Consider the following 21,200-nt stretch of genomic DNA (forward strand, 5'->3'; position numbering starts at 1 on the left):
GATCATATAAAAACAAATGCAGATCACAAAGTGAATCTGCAAAATTCCATCAACCTCTGCAGGCAAGGAAGTGACAAGCGATGATGAAGTTGTTAATTACTTGGTTTGAGTGGGAATATAGTATTGTATTATGTATGCAATGTATTCTGAGAAATTTAGAGCTCTATGCACTCAAAAACAACTGACTTACTGAAAAAAATTAAAATTCAAATCAAAAATAAATTAAGGGCATGCTCTTAAAATAAATTGAACATGCTTTAAATTCCTCCCTTAAGAAAAGTTTTGATCTCAGTACGTTTTCCCTGAATGAGGAACACTATGCAATCACTTAACAAAATTTTATTCCAAGCCATGCCATCTTCTCCCAGTCATCTTCAGGCAGGAGATACATTTCAAACTACCAGATTCAAGAACAGCTGTTCCAATTCAATCACTTGATGACTGAACCAACTGGAACAACCTTAATCACCGTAGTCTAGCAATACCATGACTGCTTTGACCACCCTGCATTTTTGATCTAATTGTGTTCTTTCTTGCGAAAATTGTGTAGAATTTATGTTTTTCTTGTGAATGCTGCTTACTTGATGGCATGTGTCAGTGATGACACATAGCAAGGAAATTTTCAATTGCACCCGTGCCTACAGATAGTTGTGCAAATGACGATAAATGCTGAATTTCAGTGTTAAGTAACTGAAGAGCATATCTTCCCATGACTGAATGAAACATGACAGCAATCATTTCTAGGATTGCTCATTTTTATTTTTGCAATTAAGAAGAACTAGCTGGAATAAATCACCCTTGCATCCTTGGCACAATGTACGTGCCAGGATGCACTAACTGAGGCAATTCTTTGTGGAACACTCATTTTGGGGCATTGTGAAGCTGCAACACACTGGCATTAGGGGAGAGGGGCTGTTCCCAAATCAAATCACCCACACTCACAGGTGATCTCGACCCTACTCCTCAATATACTTCCCACTGAAAATGCTGGTCATGAACACCTCCTCATGGTTCATTCATCTCCAATTCCAATCCAATCTAATGTGTTGCTGCTCCTCTATTCCCACCGCAATCGAACACACAATATGCAAGCAATGGCAGTTCCAATCACCCCACCAGCACTCACTTAAATCATAGACCATCTCAGCAAGTTATCGAGCACAAGTCAAACAATGAGCTAAAACTGTCTCTACAATGGCCAGTCAAAACTGTCCAATGCATCACCAGCATAGACCGTTCAACATCAAGGGCATATATATACAAAAAGGTGCCAGGAAAGAGCCAGCAACATCATAAAGGATTCCACCCAACCTGCTCATGGACTACTTGTCCCACTCCCACGAGGAAGAAAGCTATGAAGTAGCCTCATTAAGACCACCAGACTCAAAAACTGTTACTCTCCCCAAACAGTAAGCTAAACAACTGCTCCATACACTAGAACCATAAGACCATCAGAGACAGGAACAGACTTGGGCCATTTAGCCCATCAAATCTGCTCTGCAATTTCATCATGGCTGATCCATTTTTCCTCTCTACCCTGTTCTCCTGCCCGTAACCTTTCACATCCTCACTCATCAACAACCTGTCCACTTCTGCCTTAAGTACACTCAATGACATGGCTTCTACAGCCTCCTGTGGCAATGAGTTCCACAGATTCACCACCTTACGGCTAAAGAAATTATTCCTCAACTCCGTTATAAATGGAAGTCTCTCTATTCTGAGGCTATGCCCTTTTCTCCTAGACTCTCCAACTTTAGGAAACATCCTGTCCACATCAACTCTATTTAGGCTTTTCAACATTCATTAGGTTTCAATGAGATTCCCTGTCATTCTTCTAAATTTAACACGCCTCATATGATAACCCTTCATTCCCAGAATCATTCCTGTGCACCTCCTCTGAACCATCTCTAATGTCAGCACATCCAGATTCCAAAACACAACCAGGTTCCAAAACTGCTCACAATATTGCAAGTGAGATCTCATCAGTGCCTATTAAATCCCCACATTTCATTTTTGCTTTTATATTCCAATCATCATGAAATAATGCTATCATTGCATTTGCCTTTCTCACTGCCAACTCAACCTGCAAATTAATCTTTAGGGAATCCTGCATGAGGACTCACATAACAATACACACAAAATGCTGGTGGAACACAGCAGGCCAGGCAGCATCTATAGGGAGAAGCGCTGTCGACGTTTCGGGCCAAGACCCTAGGTGTATTCAGAACTAACCAAAAGGAAAGATAGTAAGAGATTTGAAAGTAGTGGGGGGAGGGGGAAATGCAAAACGATAGGAGAAGACCGGAGGGGGTGGGATGAAGCTAAGAGCTGGAAAGGTGATTGGCGAAAGTGATACAGAGCTGGAGAAGGGAAAGGATCATGGGACGGGAGGCCTCAGGAGAAAGTGGGGGGGGGGAGCACCAGAGGGAGATGGAGAACAGGCAAACAACTAAATATGTCAGGGATGGGGTAAGAAGGGGAGGAGGGGCATTAATGGAAGTTAAAGAAGTCAATGTTCATGTCATCAGATTGGAGGCTACCCAGCCGGTATATAAGGTGTTGTTCCTCCAACCTGAGTTTGGATTCATTTTGACAGTAGAGCAGACCATGGATAGACGTAACAGAATGGGAATGGGATGTGGAATTAAAATGGCCACTGGGAGATCCTGCCTTCTCTGGCGGACAGAGCGTCGGTGTTCAGTAAAACGGTCTCCCAGTCTGCGTCGGGTCTCACCAATATATAAAAAGCCACACCGGGAGCACTGGACACAGTATACCACACCAGCCGACTCACGGGTGAAGTGTCACCTCACCTGGAAGGACTGTCCGGGGCCCTGAATGGTGGTGAGGGAGGAAGTGTAAGGGCAGGTGTAGCACTTGTTCCGTTTACAAGGATAAGTGCCAGGAGGGAGATTGGTGGGAAGGGATGGGGGGGACGAGTGGTCAAGGGAGTTGTGTAGGGAGCGATCCCTGCGAAAAGCAGAAAGAGGGCGGGAGGAAAAAATGTGTTTGGTAGTGGGATTCCGTTGGAGGTGGCGGAAGTTACGGAGAATTATACATTGGACCTGGAGGTTGGTGGGGTGGTAGGTAAAAACAAGGGGAACTCTATCCCGAGTGGGGTGGCAGGTGGATGGGGTGAGGGCAGATGTGTGAGGACTCATATGTCACTTTGTACCTTAGCTTTTTGAATTTTCTGCCTGTTTAGAAAAGAGCCTATGCTTTTGTTCCTTCTACAAGACTGCATGACCATATATTACCCAACACTGCACTCTATCTGCCACTTCTTTGCCTATTCTCCTAATTTGATTAAAACCTTCTGCAGCCTCTGCTTCATCATCACCACTTGCTCCTCCACCTATCTACATATTGTCCCTTAACTTGGCCATAAAGCCATCAATTTCATCATCCAAATCACTGACATATAATGTAAAAAGCGATCCCAACACCAACGCCTGAGGAATACCACTAGTCAACCAGAAAAGGCTCCTTTTATTCCCACTCTTTGCCTCTTGTCAATCAGCCAATCTCCTATCTGTGAATAATTTCCTGCAATGCCATGGCCTCTTGTTAAGCAGCCTCATGTGAGGCATCTTGTCAAAGGCCTTCTGAAAATCCATGGACACAGCATCCACCAATTCTCTTTTGCCTATCCTGCTAGTCATTCCTTCAAAATATTCCAACAGATTTTTGCTGCAAGGTTTTCCCTTCAGGAAACCATGCTGTCTTTGCCAAATACCCTGAAATTTAATCCTCAACAATCAACTCCAACATCTTCCCAACCACTGAGTTTAGGTTAACTGGTCTATAGTTTTCTTTCTTCTGCTTCCCTCCCTTCCTGAACCATGCAATGACATTTGCAATTTTCCAGTCCTCAGGAACCATGCCAGAACCTACTGGTTCTCGAAAGATCGTTACTAATGCTTCCACAAACTTTTCAGCATCCTCTTTCAGAACATTGGTCCAGGTGACATCTGCCTTCAGGCCTTTCAGTTTTCCAAACATTTTCCCCCTAGTAATAGCAATTGTACTCGCTTCTGCTCCCCTGACACTTTTGAACTTCCAGCATATTGCTAATGTCTTCCATAGTGTCATTTCTAACTCCACCATTTCCTTTTCCCCCCATTACTGCCTATCCAGTATCATGATCCAGCAGTCCAAAATATACTCGTCTCTTTTTTCTTTAAATCTGAAGAAAATATTTGTTATCTGCTTTGATATTATTTGCAAACTTAGCTTCATATTTCATCTTTTCCCTCCTTGAGGTATTTTTAGTTGCCTTCTGTTGGTTATTAAAATCTTCTCAATCCTCTAACTTCACAGTACACTTTGCTCTATTATATGCCCTCTCTTTTACTCTTTCTGTCATTTTTAATTTCCTTTGTCAGCCACGGTTGTGTTATCCTGCCTTCTTCTTTGGGATATAGCTAACCTGCAACTTCCAGATGTCTCCAGAAACTCCAGCTATTGCTGTTCTGTCATTATCCCTGCCTGTGTCCCCTTCCAATCAACTTTGGCCAGCTCCCCTCGCATGCCTCTATAATTCCCTTTACTCCACTGTAGTACTGATACATCTAACATTAGTTTCTCCTTCTCAAATTGCAGTGTGAATTCTATCATATAATCATCACTAAGGATTCCTTTACCTTAAACTTTCTAATCCTTAAAGTTTAACCTCCTGGTTGAGTTGGTTGTGCAGAAGGCAAATACAATGTCAGGATTCATTTCTAGAGGTACAGAATATAAGAGCAGGGATGTGATGTTGAGGCTCTGTAAATATTGTGTGCAGTTTTGGGTTCCTTATTTTAGAAAGGATATACTGACATTAGAGAGGTGTTCAGAAAAGATTCACAAGAATGATTTCTGGAATGAAAGGGCTACCATATGTGGAACGTCTGGCAGCACTTGGGATGTATTCCCTGGAGTTCAGGAGAATGAGGGGGGATATCATAGAAACATTCTGAATATTGAAAGAACTGAACAATTTAGATAGAGCAAAGTTATTTCCCATGGTAGGGGATTCTAGGACAAGAGGGCACGACTTCAGGATTGAAGAACATCCATTTAGAACTGAGATGTGGAGAAACTACTTTAGTCAGAGGGTAGTAAATCTGTGGAATTTGTTGCCACCAGCGGCTGTGGAGGGCAAGTCATTGGGTGTATTTAAGGCAGAGATAGATAAGTTCTTGATTAGCCAGGGCATCAAAGGATATGGGGTGAAGGCAGGGGAATGGAGATGATGGGAAGAATTGGATCAGCCTGTGATTGAATGGTGGAGCAGACTCGGTCTGAATGGCCTACTTCTGCTCCTATATCTTATGATCTTATGATTTTATCATCAAATGCAGTTCATTACACACCACCCAAAGCAAAATAGCATTTCCCCTGATGGGCTCAACCATAAGCTGCTCAAAAAACCACTTCAGAGGTATTCTACAAATTCTCTCTTGGGATGCAACACCAACCTGATTTTCCCAATCTATCTGCACATTGAAATCCCCCATAAGTATTGTAGCATTGCCCTTTTGACATGCTTTTTCTATTTTCCATTGTAATTTGTAGCTCACACATGGCTACTGTTTGGAGGCCTGTATATAACTCCCATCAGGGGTTTTTTATACTTGTATTACCTTAACTCTATCCACAAGGAATCTACATCTTCTGCTCCTATGCCACCTTATTAAAGACTTAATCTCATTTTTTTACCATTAGAGCCACCCACTCCCTCTGCCTGTCCTTTCAATATAATGGACAACCTTGGATGTTAAGCTCCAAACTATGTTTTTTTTTTCACCCACAACTCAGTAATGCCCACAATGTCATATTTGACAATCTCTAACTGCACTACCAGATTATCTCCCTTATTCCATATACTGCACCCTTCAGTTCTGTATTCATCACCCTTTTTGATTTTATCCCCATGTTACACTGCACCTCATTCTACTGACTTCAAGTTTGCCCCATCACCTGCCTGTCCAACCTGACAGTCTCACCGCACACAGCATCTAGTTGCGTAACAACTGCCCCATTCTCAGCCCCATCAATCCACTACCCATCCCCGTCAAATTAGTTTAAATTCTTCCCAACAACTCCAGCAACCTACCCACTGTGATATTGTCCCCCTCAGGTTCAGATGTAACCAATCCCTTTTGTACAAATCCTACCTTCCCCAGAAGAGATTCAAATGATTCTGAAGATCTGTAGCCACACATTCATTTGCCAAATCATTCTAATCTTACCCTCACTGACCCATGGTACAGGCAGCAATCCAAAGATTACGACACTAGAGGTCCTGCTTTTCAGTTTTCTACCTAACTTCCTAAATTCTCTCTTCAAGACCTTATTTCCTACCTATGTCTTGGTGTCAATATACACTAAGAGCTGGTTGCTCACTGTCCTCCTTTAGAATGCCGTGGACCCCATCTAAGACATCCCTGACCCTGGCAGCTGGGAGGCAACATACCATCCAGGTATCTTTTTCACGTCCACAGAATCCCATATCTACTCATCCAACTATGGAGTCCTCTATCAATACTGCAGTCGTCTTTTCCCCTTTCCCTTCTGAACCACAGCGCCAGGCTCAGCCAGTCGTCTCTGGCAATAGGTCACTCCCACCCACAATAGTATCTAAATTGGTATACTTAATATTGAGGGGAATGGACACAGGGTTACTCCTGTCTGGCTGCCGATTTCTTTTCCTTCTCTTGACAGTCACCCAGGTACCTGCCTCCTGCAACTTATGGGTGACTATCTCCCTGTAGCTCCTCTCTATTACCTCCTCGGTTTCCCATTTGAGCTGAAGGTCATCGGGCTTCAGATCCAGTTTCTTAACAAATTCTCTGAGGAGCTGCAGCTTGGTGCACCTAGTGCAGATGTGGTTTTCTGGGAGGCTGGTAGTCCTCAGAATTCCCACATCTCACACAAAGAATCCAACACAGCCCCTGGAGCCATTTTCACTCCACTAGCAGATGAAGAATGAAGAAGAAGAAGAAACTTACTAGAAACTTACTCCACCCAAGCCTAATGATCCAAAGCCTCAGTGCTCTAACACTGGTCCACTCACATGACAGCCACTCGAACAATGGCTGCCCTTGTCCCCATTTTATTTTTATTTGCCCTGGCTAATGATTGCATTGGGCCGCCGGAAAAAATGCCTTCAGATGCTCCTTTTTAGATCTTATATTGAGCACCTATCGAGCTTCAACTTGCAATCGTGGAAGGAGTTAGAAAGGCAGCCTGAGCACATAAGCTCCATTTTATGTCAAAGGAAAATGATTCACATTCTGGTAAGTTTAGCAAGGTTTTAAGGTCACATAAAAGCTCTGCTTTTAACTTTCTTCCTCAGAGTAAATTAGCTTAATTATAAATCTGCAACACATAAATCAGAGACTGGGCTAAAATATCTCTGTCTTAACTTTCTGGTCAGTATTATTGCATGCATTCACTGAGAGTTCAGATCCCTGAATCTAATTGATGATTTAAAAATAATAATTTTGTATAAAATAAACAGAAATACAGCTACAATAGTGACAATTGGAAAAAGGGTACATCTCATCCTACCAGTATCAGAAATAAAGTTTCTGCACAAATGACAATATACATCCCATCTTCTTGTGCCCACACAATAGCAACCTTTCCGGTTTGATTGCTTTTAAGATTCCCGTCACACAGTTTGCAAAAAAAGTACTTCAGTGGAAACGGTGTATTTACCATTTAGGAAGATGGTATTTACCATTTTGCTAGCAATATGTATAAGAGCTGTGCTTTACCTGTGCTGAGGTGCTGTTTAGTTTCTGCAGTCCATTCTCTAAACGCTCCATCTTGGCTGTAAGCTCTTTACTCTTCTTCGCTAGCAGGTTTTGATACAGCTTGATTTGTTCAAGGAATGACTTGGGTGTAGTATAATTATACCGTCGTTCATTAATTAAATAGGACTTGGATGTTTCATTAACACTGGTGTGTACATATGCCATAAACTTGCTTACAGATTCTTTAATTGAAGGCTATAGAGAAAGAAGAAGTTATGAGAAAAATTTGTTGTTAAAATGCTTCCTAGTGTTAAGAAATTAGGTGCTTATATTGCTAACTAAAATATTATAATTAAGACAAAACTACAAGGCATTGACACATTCATGCATAACTCTCATATACTATGACTCACAGAAATCATCTTCTTTTGCCAGCATTTTCTAAATCAAGGACAGCACTAATTGCAGCCATACAGTCTGAGACATGATTTTTTTCAAGAGTTCAGAAAATGGATGGGGTACATGAGGTTCAGGGAGGAGGTGAAAGGGATTGTAGTATCCATTCTGGGGCAGGTCACTCACGTTTGGACCCCACCAGACACTCAGCTCGCACCTGTGGCTACAAGTAGGTGCTTACATGCAAAAGTGGCCACCCACTTTTCGACAAGCAGGCTAAACCAGGTGAGGGTAGCTGGCAGCATCGTACCCCCGGTCATTTAGGGACATGTCTACCTCAGCAATGTGAAGTCAGCTCTGGTGTACAGGAACGATGAGATCTACAGTGAGATTCAACTGCTAGGAAGGCTGTACTGCAACGCTCCATGGAGAGCAAATGACATGACAAGGCACAGGAGATGTCATGGTCATCCACTCCAACCAAGTTTGCGATGCTTGCTTGTACCACTAATTTGGACTTCTGAGGTCAAGAGAGTGAAATTGCCTCAGTGCACTGATGTTTCCACTTCAAAATTCTCCTACACAGGTTTCCTTCAATTGTCAGACACAATGTACAAGCACCACCAAGAAAATGGTAAATAATTAGGATTTGTTTTCTACTTAGTATTTAAACTTAACATTTCATCTGCTTGTGGTTAACATGAACATAATTTCAGTACAGTACAGCAAGCCCTAGATAACCAAATATCCACAATATATCTTATAACATAATTATATATTACATAATATATACTACCTTATAATATCTTATCACGTAATATATATCCACAATGTATCTTTACTCATTTATCTCAATACAAAAAATGAGAAATTAAATCAAGTGAGACTACTCTTCTACAGAAAGTAAATCATTGCAGATGTTCTAAAATCTAATCATTATAGAGATGTTTCATTGCCATTTTTATTTTAAATATTGAATGTTACCGATATGTTACCAACAGAAGAAAGTCAATCTTTATTCAAATACACATATCTGCAAAGGCACATTAATCATTTCCTTGTAATCAAGGATCTGTTTAAGAAGGAACATAACTATAGTGGCAGATTCTAAAAGCATGGGGATATGTGAACTCTATCCTGAGGGATAATGCTTATGTAGTCCCAAATGGGTTCAAATAGATTGTAACATTACTCCTGCTTGTCCCTACTTTCCATTAATCAAAATAGTAATTCCTTCCTTTATGCAGCTAGGGTTCATTTTTCAAAGAACAAGGCATGAAAAACTTTGTTTGTCAATCAAGGCCATCATTTTTATTGCACTGGAAAAACCTGGTGGCTATAATTAAAAAAGGTAGTGCTAAAGCTAAAATGTTTCTACTTGTGTTAATGACCAACTCAAATTAAAAATAGTTCCGGCTAGTTCTAACTTGAATGGAGCCAAGACTGAGACTGTAACAAATACATGCAGGGAAAGTGTTCCACAGAAAAAAAAGGAATTGTCAGATATAAAAACACCAGATTCCACCTGGTTTGTATTTTATTGGCCTTTTGCACAGTTTATATAGTAATTATCATCATTATGTCCCATGTTGTATTACGTGGGCAAGCATGGTCTTTTAACCATAATTGTTCCTGGCAAATTTTTCGACAGAAGGGGTTCATCGTTGCCTTCTTCTGTGCAGTGTCTTTACAAGGCGGGTGACCCCAGCCATCATCAATACCCTTCAGAGATTGTTTGCCTGGCGTCAGTGGGATATACAACAGACACTCATACGACTATTCCCCCATAACTTCACCTGACCCTGATTGGGGGTCTAAGCAGGTGCAACACCTGCAGGCTAGCAGAGGGAAGGAGCACCTTACACCTCTTTTGATAGAGATGTGTCTCCACCCCACCACCCACAGTTATAAAATAAAATAAATATTTTGTCAGTTCATAGCAGTCAATTTCTATAAATTAGACTGCAGGACCCAGATATGACACGTAAAAACACTGGTTGTGGAAAGATTTAAGAAGCACAGATTCAAAATCATCTACTTCTTCCCAAAAGAATATGTCCTTGCTTTATTTTAAACTGCAAATTTATTCCATCCTAAAATGTTACTTTCTCTGATAATTTATCTAATTTACATTTGAATGTATCAAGAAATTGCACTCCTCTGATCTATTACATGATCACTCACCATCTCACTGAAATAATGTTCCTGCACTTACCTTTCTCAAAACACATGCGTTGTTTTTGTTGTTGTGGAGTTAAAATAGCTATAAATAGTTGTATTATTAAGATAATTTGGAATCCTAATGACAGTGATCACACATCACCAATCAATACTCTCTTCCCCAGGGAGGACAAGCCCAATTTATATAATTGCACCTCAGAATCTAGTTCTTCTATCCCTTCAATCATTCTACTTGCTTTCATTTTCATCTTTTCAATTGGGGTAATATTTCTTTTCCACTCTGGTAACCAAAAGCATATACTGTATTATAAGTGGTTATTAAATTCTATGTGAATATTTTACTTAAATGTACTTTTGATGTCTTATGCCACTCTCAGGGTACATTAACTGCAACTATGTGGATCCCACTTGCCGACTGCTGTCCAAACATGTAATTTCCTTAATTGCTATGTTTTAAAAGAAGCAGTCCAGCCAGAAAGATATGAACATCATCTACAGGAAACACAATTCTCCTACTTTAGTTTAAATGGTCAAACCATTTTTAAGATGAGTGCAGCAAAATATTATTTAATCTTTCGAAGAAAATATGGGAATTGTCTAATAGACTTCAGATATTCAGTTATTGCACTATGTACAGTTACACAATAGATGTATTGGATAATTCAAATTCTTGATTCCATGCAAGATATTAAAACTGCGAATTCCTTTTTTACATGGTTTGTGCACAGATCAAATGATTGTTGCACTGTTTCCATAAGTACTTTACTTTATCCATGAATATATTACACATCATTTTAATTTTGATGCAAAATCCAGCGATTCATCTTTACAAGTAATAAAAGAACAAGTGGATCTGTGGTTTCCAATGACTAATTGCTAAATTGGGCAGATCTATACGGGTTAATAAAAATGCGAGGATACTTAATCTGTTGATGGAAAGGTAAAGCTCGCATGGCATCATCGACCATACAAAGTACAGCAACAGGTTCTGTGAAACGTGCCAAAACTAATAATGATCTCACATCAACGTTGTCGGTCTCCTGTAGGAAGCGCAGGCTGACAGATTCCAAAGCTTCCCTGGGCCACTCGTGAAACCAGTCTATTGCAGTGCAGTTGACGACAGCGGGGAACTTCCTACCACGAACCCGCAGTTTGTTACCAACTGGTGAGAAACACAAAGCTACCTGTGTGGAAATAAACATGGAATCATTTTGCTGGCATTTAATAGGACGAGATATGTACTGTGTATTAACTTGCTGAGCCTTCCCTTCCAGGGCTTGTGAGTAGTAGTAGACGGATGTGACAGTGCAGAAGTTTAAAGTGAATCACTGCTCATTTTATTCTCGTGGTTGCATGGCCTGAGATCAGAGATGCAAAACTTCTCAGCAGGACAGAGAAAAAAGAATTCTGTGGTATTTGATCTTTGGTTCCACATGGTATAGGCAGACTAACTGATAAGAATGACAGTCTTCAGATGCTTTGTCCAGGTCAGATAGTGGATAGGTTTCGTTACTATCACAGAACCACAAATGATACAGTTAGGGTGACACTCTTACTTCACTGTTATCTTTGAAGTTCTCATGCAGCTAAATATATGTGCTTTAATATTCTCTACTTCCAATGAAGCAATCAAAAATAACATCTATAGAAAATATATACATAATTGCTTTATTAGTTTTCCAATAATTAATTGTAATCATATTTGGAAAGACTTCATCATGACCAAACATTTTTTCAATGTGCATCTCATAACATCAGTGTTGTAGTGTGAAGTATAGATGTGCACAAATTGCCCATAACAGAACTTGATGGCTAATGCCAGCAGTTCCAAATGGAATTAAAGCTTTCAGAAGGTTGTAACTGGGCCACCCATGCATGTGTAGTTGAGCTCTGAAGTCGCAATCTTACTGTGCACTGAGAGTTTTACTGCATCCTGCTTGCCATCTTCAGCCATGATATAAAGATTTTAGTTATGTGTTCCAGCTGTTTTTTAAAATAAAACAGATTAATCAACTTAATTTTCAACGGTTGTTATACTCTCATGGTTATAAGTGTTCAGAAACTTGTAACATAATGAGCTAACAAAGCTGGGGATGAGACTTTGCTCAATGACGTCCTTCAAGGGAATTTAGTGGGCAGCATTATTTCGTGTTTTTATCCTTGCCATCACTCAGGCTTCATCAGAGAATAGGCATAACTACATCCATTAGATGAGTTCAGGCACACAGGCAGCTGTTCTATGCAGAGTCCACATTGCACGATCTGCTCTGTTTTCATGTAAAATCATTGTACACTGATAAAGTGAATATTGTACCATTGTTATTTTTGGTGATTCAAATGATCAGAAAAAAATCTATATCAGCTCATGCTGCAGTCTGTAAATCCTTTAATAAAGCGATGGTTTAAGATTAACCGGATTAGAATTGGAATTGGTTTATTATTGTCACATGTAAATAATGTGTGGCTGAAGAATCATGAAGACCATAAGATATTGGAGCAGAATTAGGCCATTTGGCCCATCAAGAAAGGAACAGGATTTCAGATTTGTGGATAATTTGGATCCCTTCTGGGGAAGGAATCACCTGTACACAAAAGGACACTTACAAGCGAACATGAGAGGAAACAAAGTCCTTGCAGGCACAGCTTTTGGGGAGGCATAAATGCATATATGACATAAATGCAAGTTGGATCTTTTCCACCAGTTGGATGGGTTGAAATGTGTCTCTTTAATGCAAAAAATATCAGGAACAAGAATGATGAACTTAGAGCATGGATCAGTCCATGAAACTATGAAATTATGGCTATTACAGAGACATAGATGCCACAACAGCGGGAACGGCAGTTGAAATTTCTGGGGTTTAGATGTTTCAAAAGAGACAGGCAGGAGGTAAATGAGGTGGAAAAGTGGCTTTCCTAATCAGGAATAGTATCCCAGCTGCAAAAAGGAGAGATCCCAAGTCACTCTGGGTAGAAGTCAGAAACAGCAAGTGAGTGATCACTCCACTGGGAGTATTCTGGAGACCACCCACCCCCCCCCCCCCCCCCCCCACCCGCCAGTCGCAACAGCGACATCGAGGAGCAGATCGGTAAGCAGATTTTGGAAAGGCACAAACATAACAGGGTTGTCGTCAAGACTTTAATTTCCATAAGATGTAGGAGCAGAAGTAGGCCATTTGGCCCATCGAGACAGCCTTAATATTGATTAACAACTCCTTAGTGCAAAAGGTTTAGACAAAATTTGGATAGATGTGTCCAATAAGAATTTATGACACAATATCCCAAGATCATAAGACAAAGGAGCAAAAGTAGGCCATTTGGCCCATCGAGTCTATTCCGCCACTCCACCATGAGCTAAACTATTCTCCCGTCTAGTTCCAATTTCCGGCTTTTCCCCATATCCCTTGATACCCTGACTAATTAGATACCTGTCAATCTCCTCCTTAAACACCTTCAATGATTGGGCCTCCAGAGCTGTATATGGTAATGAATTCCATAAATCCACGACCCTCTGGCTGAAAAAAATTCTCCTGATCTCTGTTTTAAATGGTTACCCTCTAATTCTAAGACTGTGACCTCTTGTCCTGGACTCACCCACCAAGGGAAACAGCCTTTCCACATCTACTCTGTCCAACCCTTTCAACATTCGAAATGTTTCTATGAGATCCCCTCTCATTCTTCTATACTCTAATGAATACAATCCAAGAGTTAACAAATGCTCTTCATATGTTAGTCCTTGCAATCCTGGAATCATCCTCGTGAATCTTCTCTGAACTCTCTCCAACATCAGTACATCCTCTCTAAGATAGAGGGCCCAAAACTGCACACAGTATTCCAAATGGGGTCTCACCAGTGCCCCATAGAGCCTCATCAACACCTCCTTATTCTGAAACACTATTCCTCTTGAAATGAATGCCAACATAGCATTCGCTTTCCTTACTGCCGATCCAATCTGGTGGTTAACCTTTAGGGTATCCTGCATTAGGACTCCCAAGTCCCTTTGCACTTTTGATTTTTGAATTTTCTCCCCATCTAAATAATAATCTGCCCGATTGTTTCTTCTTCCAAAATGTACAACCGTACATTTCTCAACATTGTATCTTATCTGCCATTTCTTTGCCCACTCTCCTAAACTGACCAAGTCTCTCTGCAACCTTTCCGTTTCTTCAACACTTCCTGCTCCTCCACCTATCTTGGTGTGATCCGCAAACTTAGCCACAAAACCATTTAATCCATAATCTGAATCATCAATATACATTGTAAAAAGAAGAACATGCAGACACGCTGAGCCCACAATGGATCTAATACTTGGTAATGATCTTAAGGTAGTATATGGTGACTTATACTCCAGAAATTAACCTTAAACCCGGTCAGGTGACAGATCTCTAGGTGGGTGAGCTTTCCAGAGTCACTGACCGTAACTCCCTGTCCTTTAACATAGCACTGGACATGGATAGGAAAGAATTTAATTAAGGGAGGGGGGATTATGATGATATTAGGTAGGAACTTGGGAGCATAAATTGGGAATGGATGATCTCAGGGAAATGCAGAGGTTGTTTAGGGAGCACTTGCATGACATTCTGTATAGTTTTGGAGGTAGGGAAGGGATAGTTAGGTGAGGGGATGGTAAAATGAAAGGACAATGGTTGACAACAGATATGAAACATCTAATGAAGAGGAAGAAAGATGCTTACTTAAGGATTAAGAAGCAAAGATAAGCTAGGGCTCTTGAGAATTTTAAGACAGCTGGGAAGGAGTTTAAGATTGGACCTAGGAGAGCTAGAAGGGCTCATGAGAAGCCATTAGTACGTAGGGTTAAAGAAATCCCCAGGGAATTCTACGCACATATGAAAAACACGTGGATTACTAGAGTGAGGATAAGACTGATCAGGGATAGTGGACAAAAGGTGTGAGGTCAGCACAGAACAGGTTAATATGCTGGAACATGGTGAGGTCACAAAAAAGAATGTACTGGAACATTTAAAAAGCATTAGGATTAATAAGTACCCGAGGTTGGATGGGATACGCTCCAAGATACTACAGGAAGCAAGGGAAGAGATTGTTGTGCCTTTGGTGATGATCTTTATGGCCACACTGGCCAAAGGCATTGCACTAGCCGATTGGAGGGATGGTGGCAAGTGTTATTTTATTTTTGTTCAAGAAAGATAATAGGAATAATCTTAGGAATTATAGACCAGTCAGTCATACATCAATAGTGGGCACACTACTGCAGAGGATTCTTAGAGACAGGATTTACAACCATTTGGAGAATTATAGTTTGACTGAGGAGTGTTAGGTGGCTTTGTGAGGTGCAGGTTGTTCTTCACAAGCCTGCTTGCCTTTTTTGAGAAAATAACAAAACAAACTAATGAACATAGAGTGGTAAATGTGATACATATGGATTTCAATAAAGCATTTGACAAGGTGCCCCATGATAGGATCATTCAAAAAGTAAGGAGGCACAGGATCCAGGAGAACCTGGGTGTATGGATTAATAACTTACTTGGCCACAGAAGGTAGAGGGTGGTAGCAGATGTAGCACATTCTGCCTGGGCATCACTGACAACTGATATTCCACTATTCTGGGACCCCGGCTCTCTGTGTTTTTTATAGATGACTTAGCTGAGGAAGCGGAAGGTGGGTTAGTAAGCTTGCAGATTACTTGAAGGTTGGTGCTGTTGTGGACAGTGTAGAAAGTTGTAGTAGGTTACAAAGAGACATCGATAGAATGCAATGCTCAGCTGAGACATGCCAGGTGGAGTTCAATCCAGAGAAGTGTGAAGTGGTACAGTTTGCAAGGTCAAATATGAAGGCTGACGACAAGGTTAATGGCAGGGTTCTTAGCAGTGAGGGGGAACAGAGGATTTTGGAATACACGTCCATAGATCCCTCAAAGTTACCACTCGTGTTGACAGGGTAGTTAAGAAGGAATATGATGTGCTGGCCTTCATTAGTTAGGGGACTGAGTTCAAGAGCCACGAGGTAATGCTGCTGGTCTAAAACACTCTGGTTGACCACACGTGGAGTATTGTGTTTAGTTCTAGTCACCTCATTAGAGGAAGGATGTGGAAGCTTTAGACAGAGTGCAGAGGAGATTTACCAAGATGCTACCTGGACTAGGGCTTTTCCCTTGGAGTGAATGAGGATGGGAAGCAAGTTGATAGAGATGTACAAAATGATAAAAGTCATAGACGGAATCAACAAACAGTACTTTTTCTCCAAAACGGCAATGGCTGATATGCATTTTACACAAAAGTAACAACTTAACAAAATGCACTGCCAGAGGTGGTGGTAGTGACCTATATACATTCGGGACATTTAAGACTCTTAGATAGGCATGGGGATGGAATAAGATTGGAGAGCTATGTGGCAGTGAAGGGTTAGATTGATTTGGGAGCAGGTTAAAAAGCAGGCAAAACATTATGAACTAAACACCTGGACGATACTGTTCTATGATCCACAGCATGTACCGTTATACATTAAACAGTGTAGAACAAGGTAAACCAATAACAATGCAGAATAGTGTAACAGCTGCAGGGAAAGAAAAAAGGGGAGAAGAGAAAATGTTCAGGGTGGCTGGGATCTTTGATTATTATGGCTGCTTTACTGATGCAGTGAGAAGTGCAGGCAGAGTCAGTCCATGGAGGAGTGCCTGTTTTCCATGTTGTGCTGAGTTGTGTGCACAACTCTGCATTTTCTCATGGCCACGTACAGAATATTTTCCACGCCAAGCAGTTATGCATCCAATAGGAGGCTTTCTATCACGATATCATTGTTGGTGCGTGGCCTAGTGGGCAAGGCATCAGACTAGTAACCTGAAGGTCACTGGTTCGAGCCTCAGCTGAGGCAGCATGTTTGTGTCCTTGAGCAAGGCACTTAACAACACATTACTCTGCGACGTCACCGGTGTCCTAGTGCCCTTCCCTTGGACAACATCAGTGGCATGGAGAGGGGAAGGCCTGCAGCTTGGGCAACTGCCGGTCTCCCATACAACCCTGCCCAGGCCTGCGCCCTGGAAACTCCAGGTGCAGATCCATGGTCTCTCGAGACCAACGGATGCCACCACCTATCATGATAAGGAGGACAAGGCCTACAGGAGTGGACAAAAAGAGGAGCTGAAAAAGACAACATACAAGCCAGAGAACCCAATCGGAGCTACCAAATATTGGAAAACCCTTTTTCTGTAGATGACTGTGCTTCAGTTTAGAAAGGCTTTCAGTCCATTACCAACTACAAAAAGATGACATCCACTGCCAATGACCCCCCCCCAAACTTGATAAATAAATTCTACTTCATATTTGACTCACAGATCACCTTTCAAAGAACCCCCTCAAATGCCTATTCAGCCAGATCATCACCAATACCCCACATGCTTAGTTGTCAAGGAAGAGTAGGTAAGGAAGCTGTTCGGGAAGCAAAATATCAAGAAGGCTGCTAGCCCTGACCCAGTGTCGTTAAACACTGTGCTAACTATCTGTCAACAGCCTTTACGGATGTTTTCAATCAGTCTCCTAACATGTTGCAAAAAATCTGTATTTATTTCTTTCCCCCAAAAAAATCAAAGATCGCTGGACTCAATGACTACAGGCCATCACATCAATCACATCACTCACATCAATCACAATGAAGACTTTTGAAAGGCTGGTCATGTCATTGCTCGAATCCATAACTCAAAACTTTCTAGATTTGCTGCAGTTCACCCACAGAGCCAACAGAACTGCAGATGATGCAATTAACATCGGTCTGGATTTCATTATACAGCACCTCACTCCTCTGATACATAGGTTAGGATTCTCTTTATCGATTTCTGTTGAGCTTCAATACCATCATTCCCGAGCTTCTGCAAGAGAATCTCTCCAAATTTAATGCGCTAGGTCCCATCTGCAAGTGGAGCCTAAACTTCCTCTCTGACAGGAACAGTATCTTTAGTGGGTAGCTGGAATAATAGGAAGCAAAAGGATTGGGAAGCTTTTAAAAAGCCAACAGAACTCAACTAAAAAAGCAAGGGAAAAAATATGTAATATGAAGTAAGCTTGCCAATAATATCAAAGAGACACCAGAAGTTTTTTTTCAGAGATATAAAGAGTAAAAGAGAGGTGAAAGTGGGTATGATATTACTGGAGTATATGGGGAATAAATAAATATTGAATGAACTTAATAAGTATTTCACATCAGCTTTCACTGTAGAGGACACCAGCAGAATACTAGAAATTGGGAGTGCGTCGGGAGGCAGAATAGTTGCTATTACAAAGGAGAAGGTGCTTGGGAAGGTAAAATGTTTGAAGGTAGATGAGTCATATGGACCAGATGGTAAACACACCAGGGTTCTGAAACAGGTAGCTGAAGAGATTATGGAAGCACTAGTAATGACTATCAGAAATAATTAGATTCTGGAATGGTTCCAGAGGACTAGAAAATTGCAAATGCTACTCCACTCCTTAAGAAGGAAGGGAGGCAGAAGAAAGGACATTTATAGGCCAGTTAGTTTGACTTCTGTGGTTGGAAGGATGCTTGAATGTGTTATTAAGGATGGCGTTTCGGGGTACTTGGAGGCACATGATAAAATAGGCCCAAGTCAGCACAGTTTCCTTTAATGGGAAATCTTCTGTTGGAAAATCTGTTAGAATTCTTTGAGGAAATAACAGGCAGGATAAACAGAGGAGTGTCAGTGGATGTTGTGTACTTGGATTTTCAGAAGGCATTTGACAAAGTGTTTCACATGAGGCTGTAAAGAAGAAAGACCCATAGTATTACTGGAAGGATACTAATGTGGATAGAAGTTTGGCTGACTGGCAGGAGGCAAACAGTGGAGTCTTTCCCAGTTGACCGTCAATGACTAGTAGTGTTCCAAAGGGGTCAGTGTTGGGACTGCTCCTTTTCATGTTATATGTTAATGATCTGGATGACAGAATTGATGGCTTTGTAACCAAGTTTGCAGCTGATACAAAGATAGGTGGAAGGGCAGGTAGTATCGAGGAAGCAAGGTTTCTGCAGAAGAACTTAGACAGATTGGGTGCGTGGAAGAAGAAGACAGTGTAAGGTGTATGGCAATGCACTTGGTAAAAAGAATAAAAGTGCTGACTATTTTCTAAATAGAGCGGAAATTCAGAAATCAGGGGTGTAAAGGGACTTGGGAGTCTTCATGCACAATTCCACAAAAGTTGCAGTTTAATTCAATAGTAAGGGGTCAAATGAATATTAGCACTCATGCTGGGAGCACTGGAATTTAAAAGCAAGGATGTGATGCTGAACTTCTATAATGCATTTGTCAGATGATACTTGGAATATGATAAGCAGGTTTGGGCCTCTTATCAAAGAAATGATGACTTGTCATTGGAGAGGATCCAGAGAAGATTCACGAGAATGATCCTGAGAACGAAAGGGTTAACTTATGAGGAGTGCTTGACAGCATTAACCCTGTACTCGCTGGAGTTCAGAAGAATGAAGAGGGATCTCATTGAAACTTGTCTAATATTAAAAGGTTTAGATGGGGTGGATATGGAGAGCACGTTTTCCTCCAAAGGAGGGGTCCAGGACCAGAGGACACAGACCCTAATTACAAGGACCTCGCTTTAGAACAGAGATAGGGAGGAATTAATTCAGAGGGTGGTGAATATGTGGAATTCATCTTCACATCCAAGTCATTGGGTATATTTAAGACAAAGGTTGATAGGGTTTCAAAGGTTACAGAGTAAAGGCAGGAGAATTAGGTTGAGGGGGATAGTATATCAACAACGATAAAATGGTGGAGCAGCCCCAATGGGCCAAATGGCCTAACTCCGTCCCCATGTCTAATGGCCGTATTTGAGACTTGGCAAGTACATCTCCACAGACCTCTCAGTCAGCACTGGTGTGCCACAGGAGTGTGCACTCTCCCCACTTCTATTTTCTCTATACACTAATGACTACATCTCAGTCAGTTAAACTGATAAAGTTTTCAAATGACCAGAGGTGACGAACCTTAGTACCACCAGGAAGTAAACAAGCTAGTGCCCTGGTGTAAACACAAAACTTAGAGCTGAATGCCCTCAAAAACTGTGGAAATGCATACAGTTTTCTCTACCCACTATCATCAACAATGCTACACTTAGCACCACATCAACACTCAGGTTTCTGGGCATCATTATTTCACAGGACCTCATGTGGGAGAATCTCCTTCATTATTAAAAATGTTCAGCAAAGGATGTATTGTACTTCTTGTGGCAGTCAGTAAAATTCCACCTTCCACAGATCATGCAGGAGCAATTCTACATCGCTATTATAGAGAGCATCCTCACATCAGTCATCACTGTCTGGTTTGGCACAGCATCCTCTCACAGTATACGAGTACCACAGCAAACTGCCAGAAAGCAGATAAGGTTATTGGCATACTCTGCGATCACTGCAGGACTTGCAGGTATTAAGGACAAAGAAGTGGGCAGGAAAATTATTGAAGATAGCATCCTTCCAGCAAGCTGCCCTCTCCAAAAGCTCTTTTCTTGAAAACACTAGAGGGTTATTAAAACAAAAAACTTAATGCCATCTTAAATGTCTCTTCTTCCAGGGGTGGGGAGATTACTAGAACGTTAATCTGACTAACGACTCTAGTACCCCTCCCCCATCCCTTCTGACCATCAGTCACTGAACTGTTGAGTAAACACTTCAAACAAAAACTTTTAATAATTCTGTTTACATTATAAAATACATGCTAGCATTTACAATTTTACTCATCCATTCTTCTATTTCCATTTTTCTATAATTCTTTATTCTTATAATTGTTGAAAGCTGTTTTTGGTGCATGTAGCATCAACACGCTACAGCAATTCCCTAACACATGTAAATCTACGCTCAGTGGCCACTTTATTAGGTACAGCTGTACACCTGCTTGTTAATGAAAACATC

The 21,200-nt window shown here is 41.1% G+C and overlaps 1 protein-coding gene across 2 annotated transcripts in view; it reads right to left on the reverse strand.

Moving 5' to 3' along the window:
• The window catches only part of dnah9 (dynein, axonemal, heavy chain 9), a 527,557-nt gene that overhangs the window by 247,191 nt on the left and 259,166 nt on the right, over nt 1-21,200 (reverse strand). For both annotated transcript variants that reach the window (XM_059948782.1, XM_059948781.1), the window contains 2 exons: nt 11,345-11,506; nt 7,767-8,000 (listed from right to left, as the gene is read on the reverse strand). In XM_059948782.1, the coding sequence (XP_059804765.1) occupies nt 7,767-8,000; nt 11,345-11,506 (396 nt within the window). The remainder of the gene's footprint in view (nt 1-7,766; nt 8,001-11,344; nt 11,507-21,200) is intronic.

Source organism: Hypanus sabinus, chromosome 23 (assembly GCF_030144855.1).
Source record: "Hypanus sabinus isolate sHypSab1 chromosome 23, sHypSab1.hap1, whole genome shotgun sequence".
Taxonomy (NCBI): Eukaryota; Metazoa; Chordata; class Chondrichthyes; order Myliobatiformes; family Dasyatidae; genus Hypanus; species Hypanus sabinus.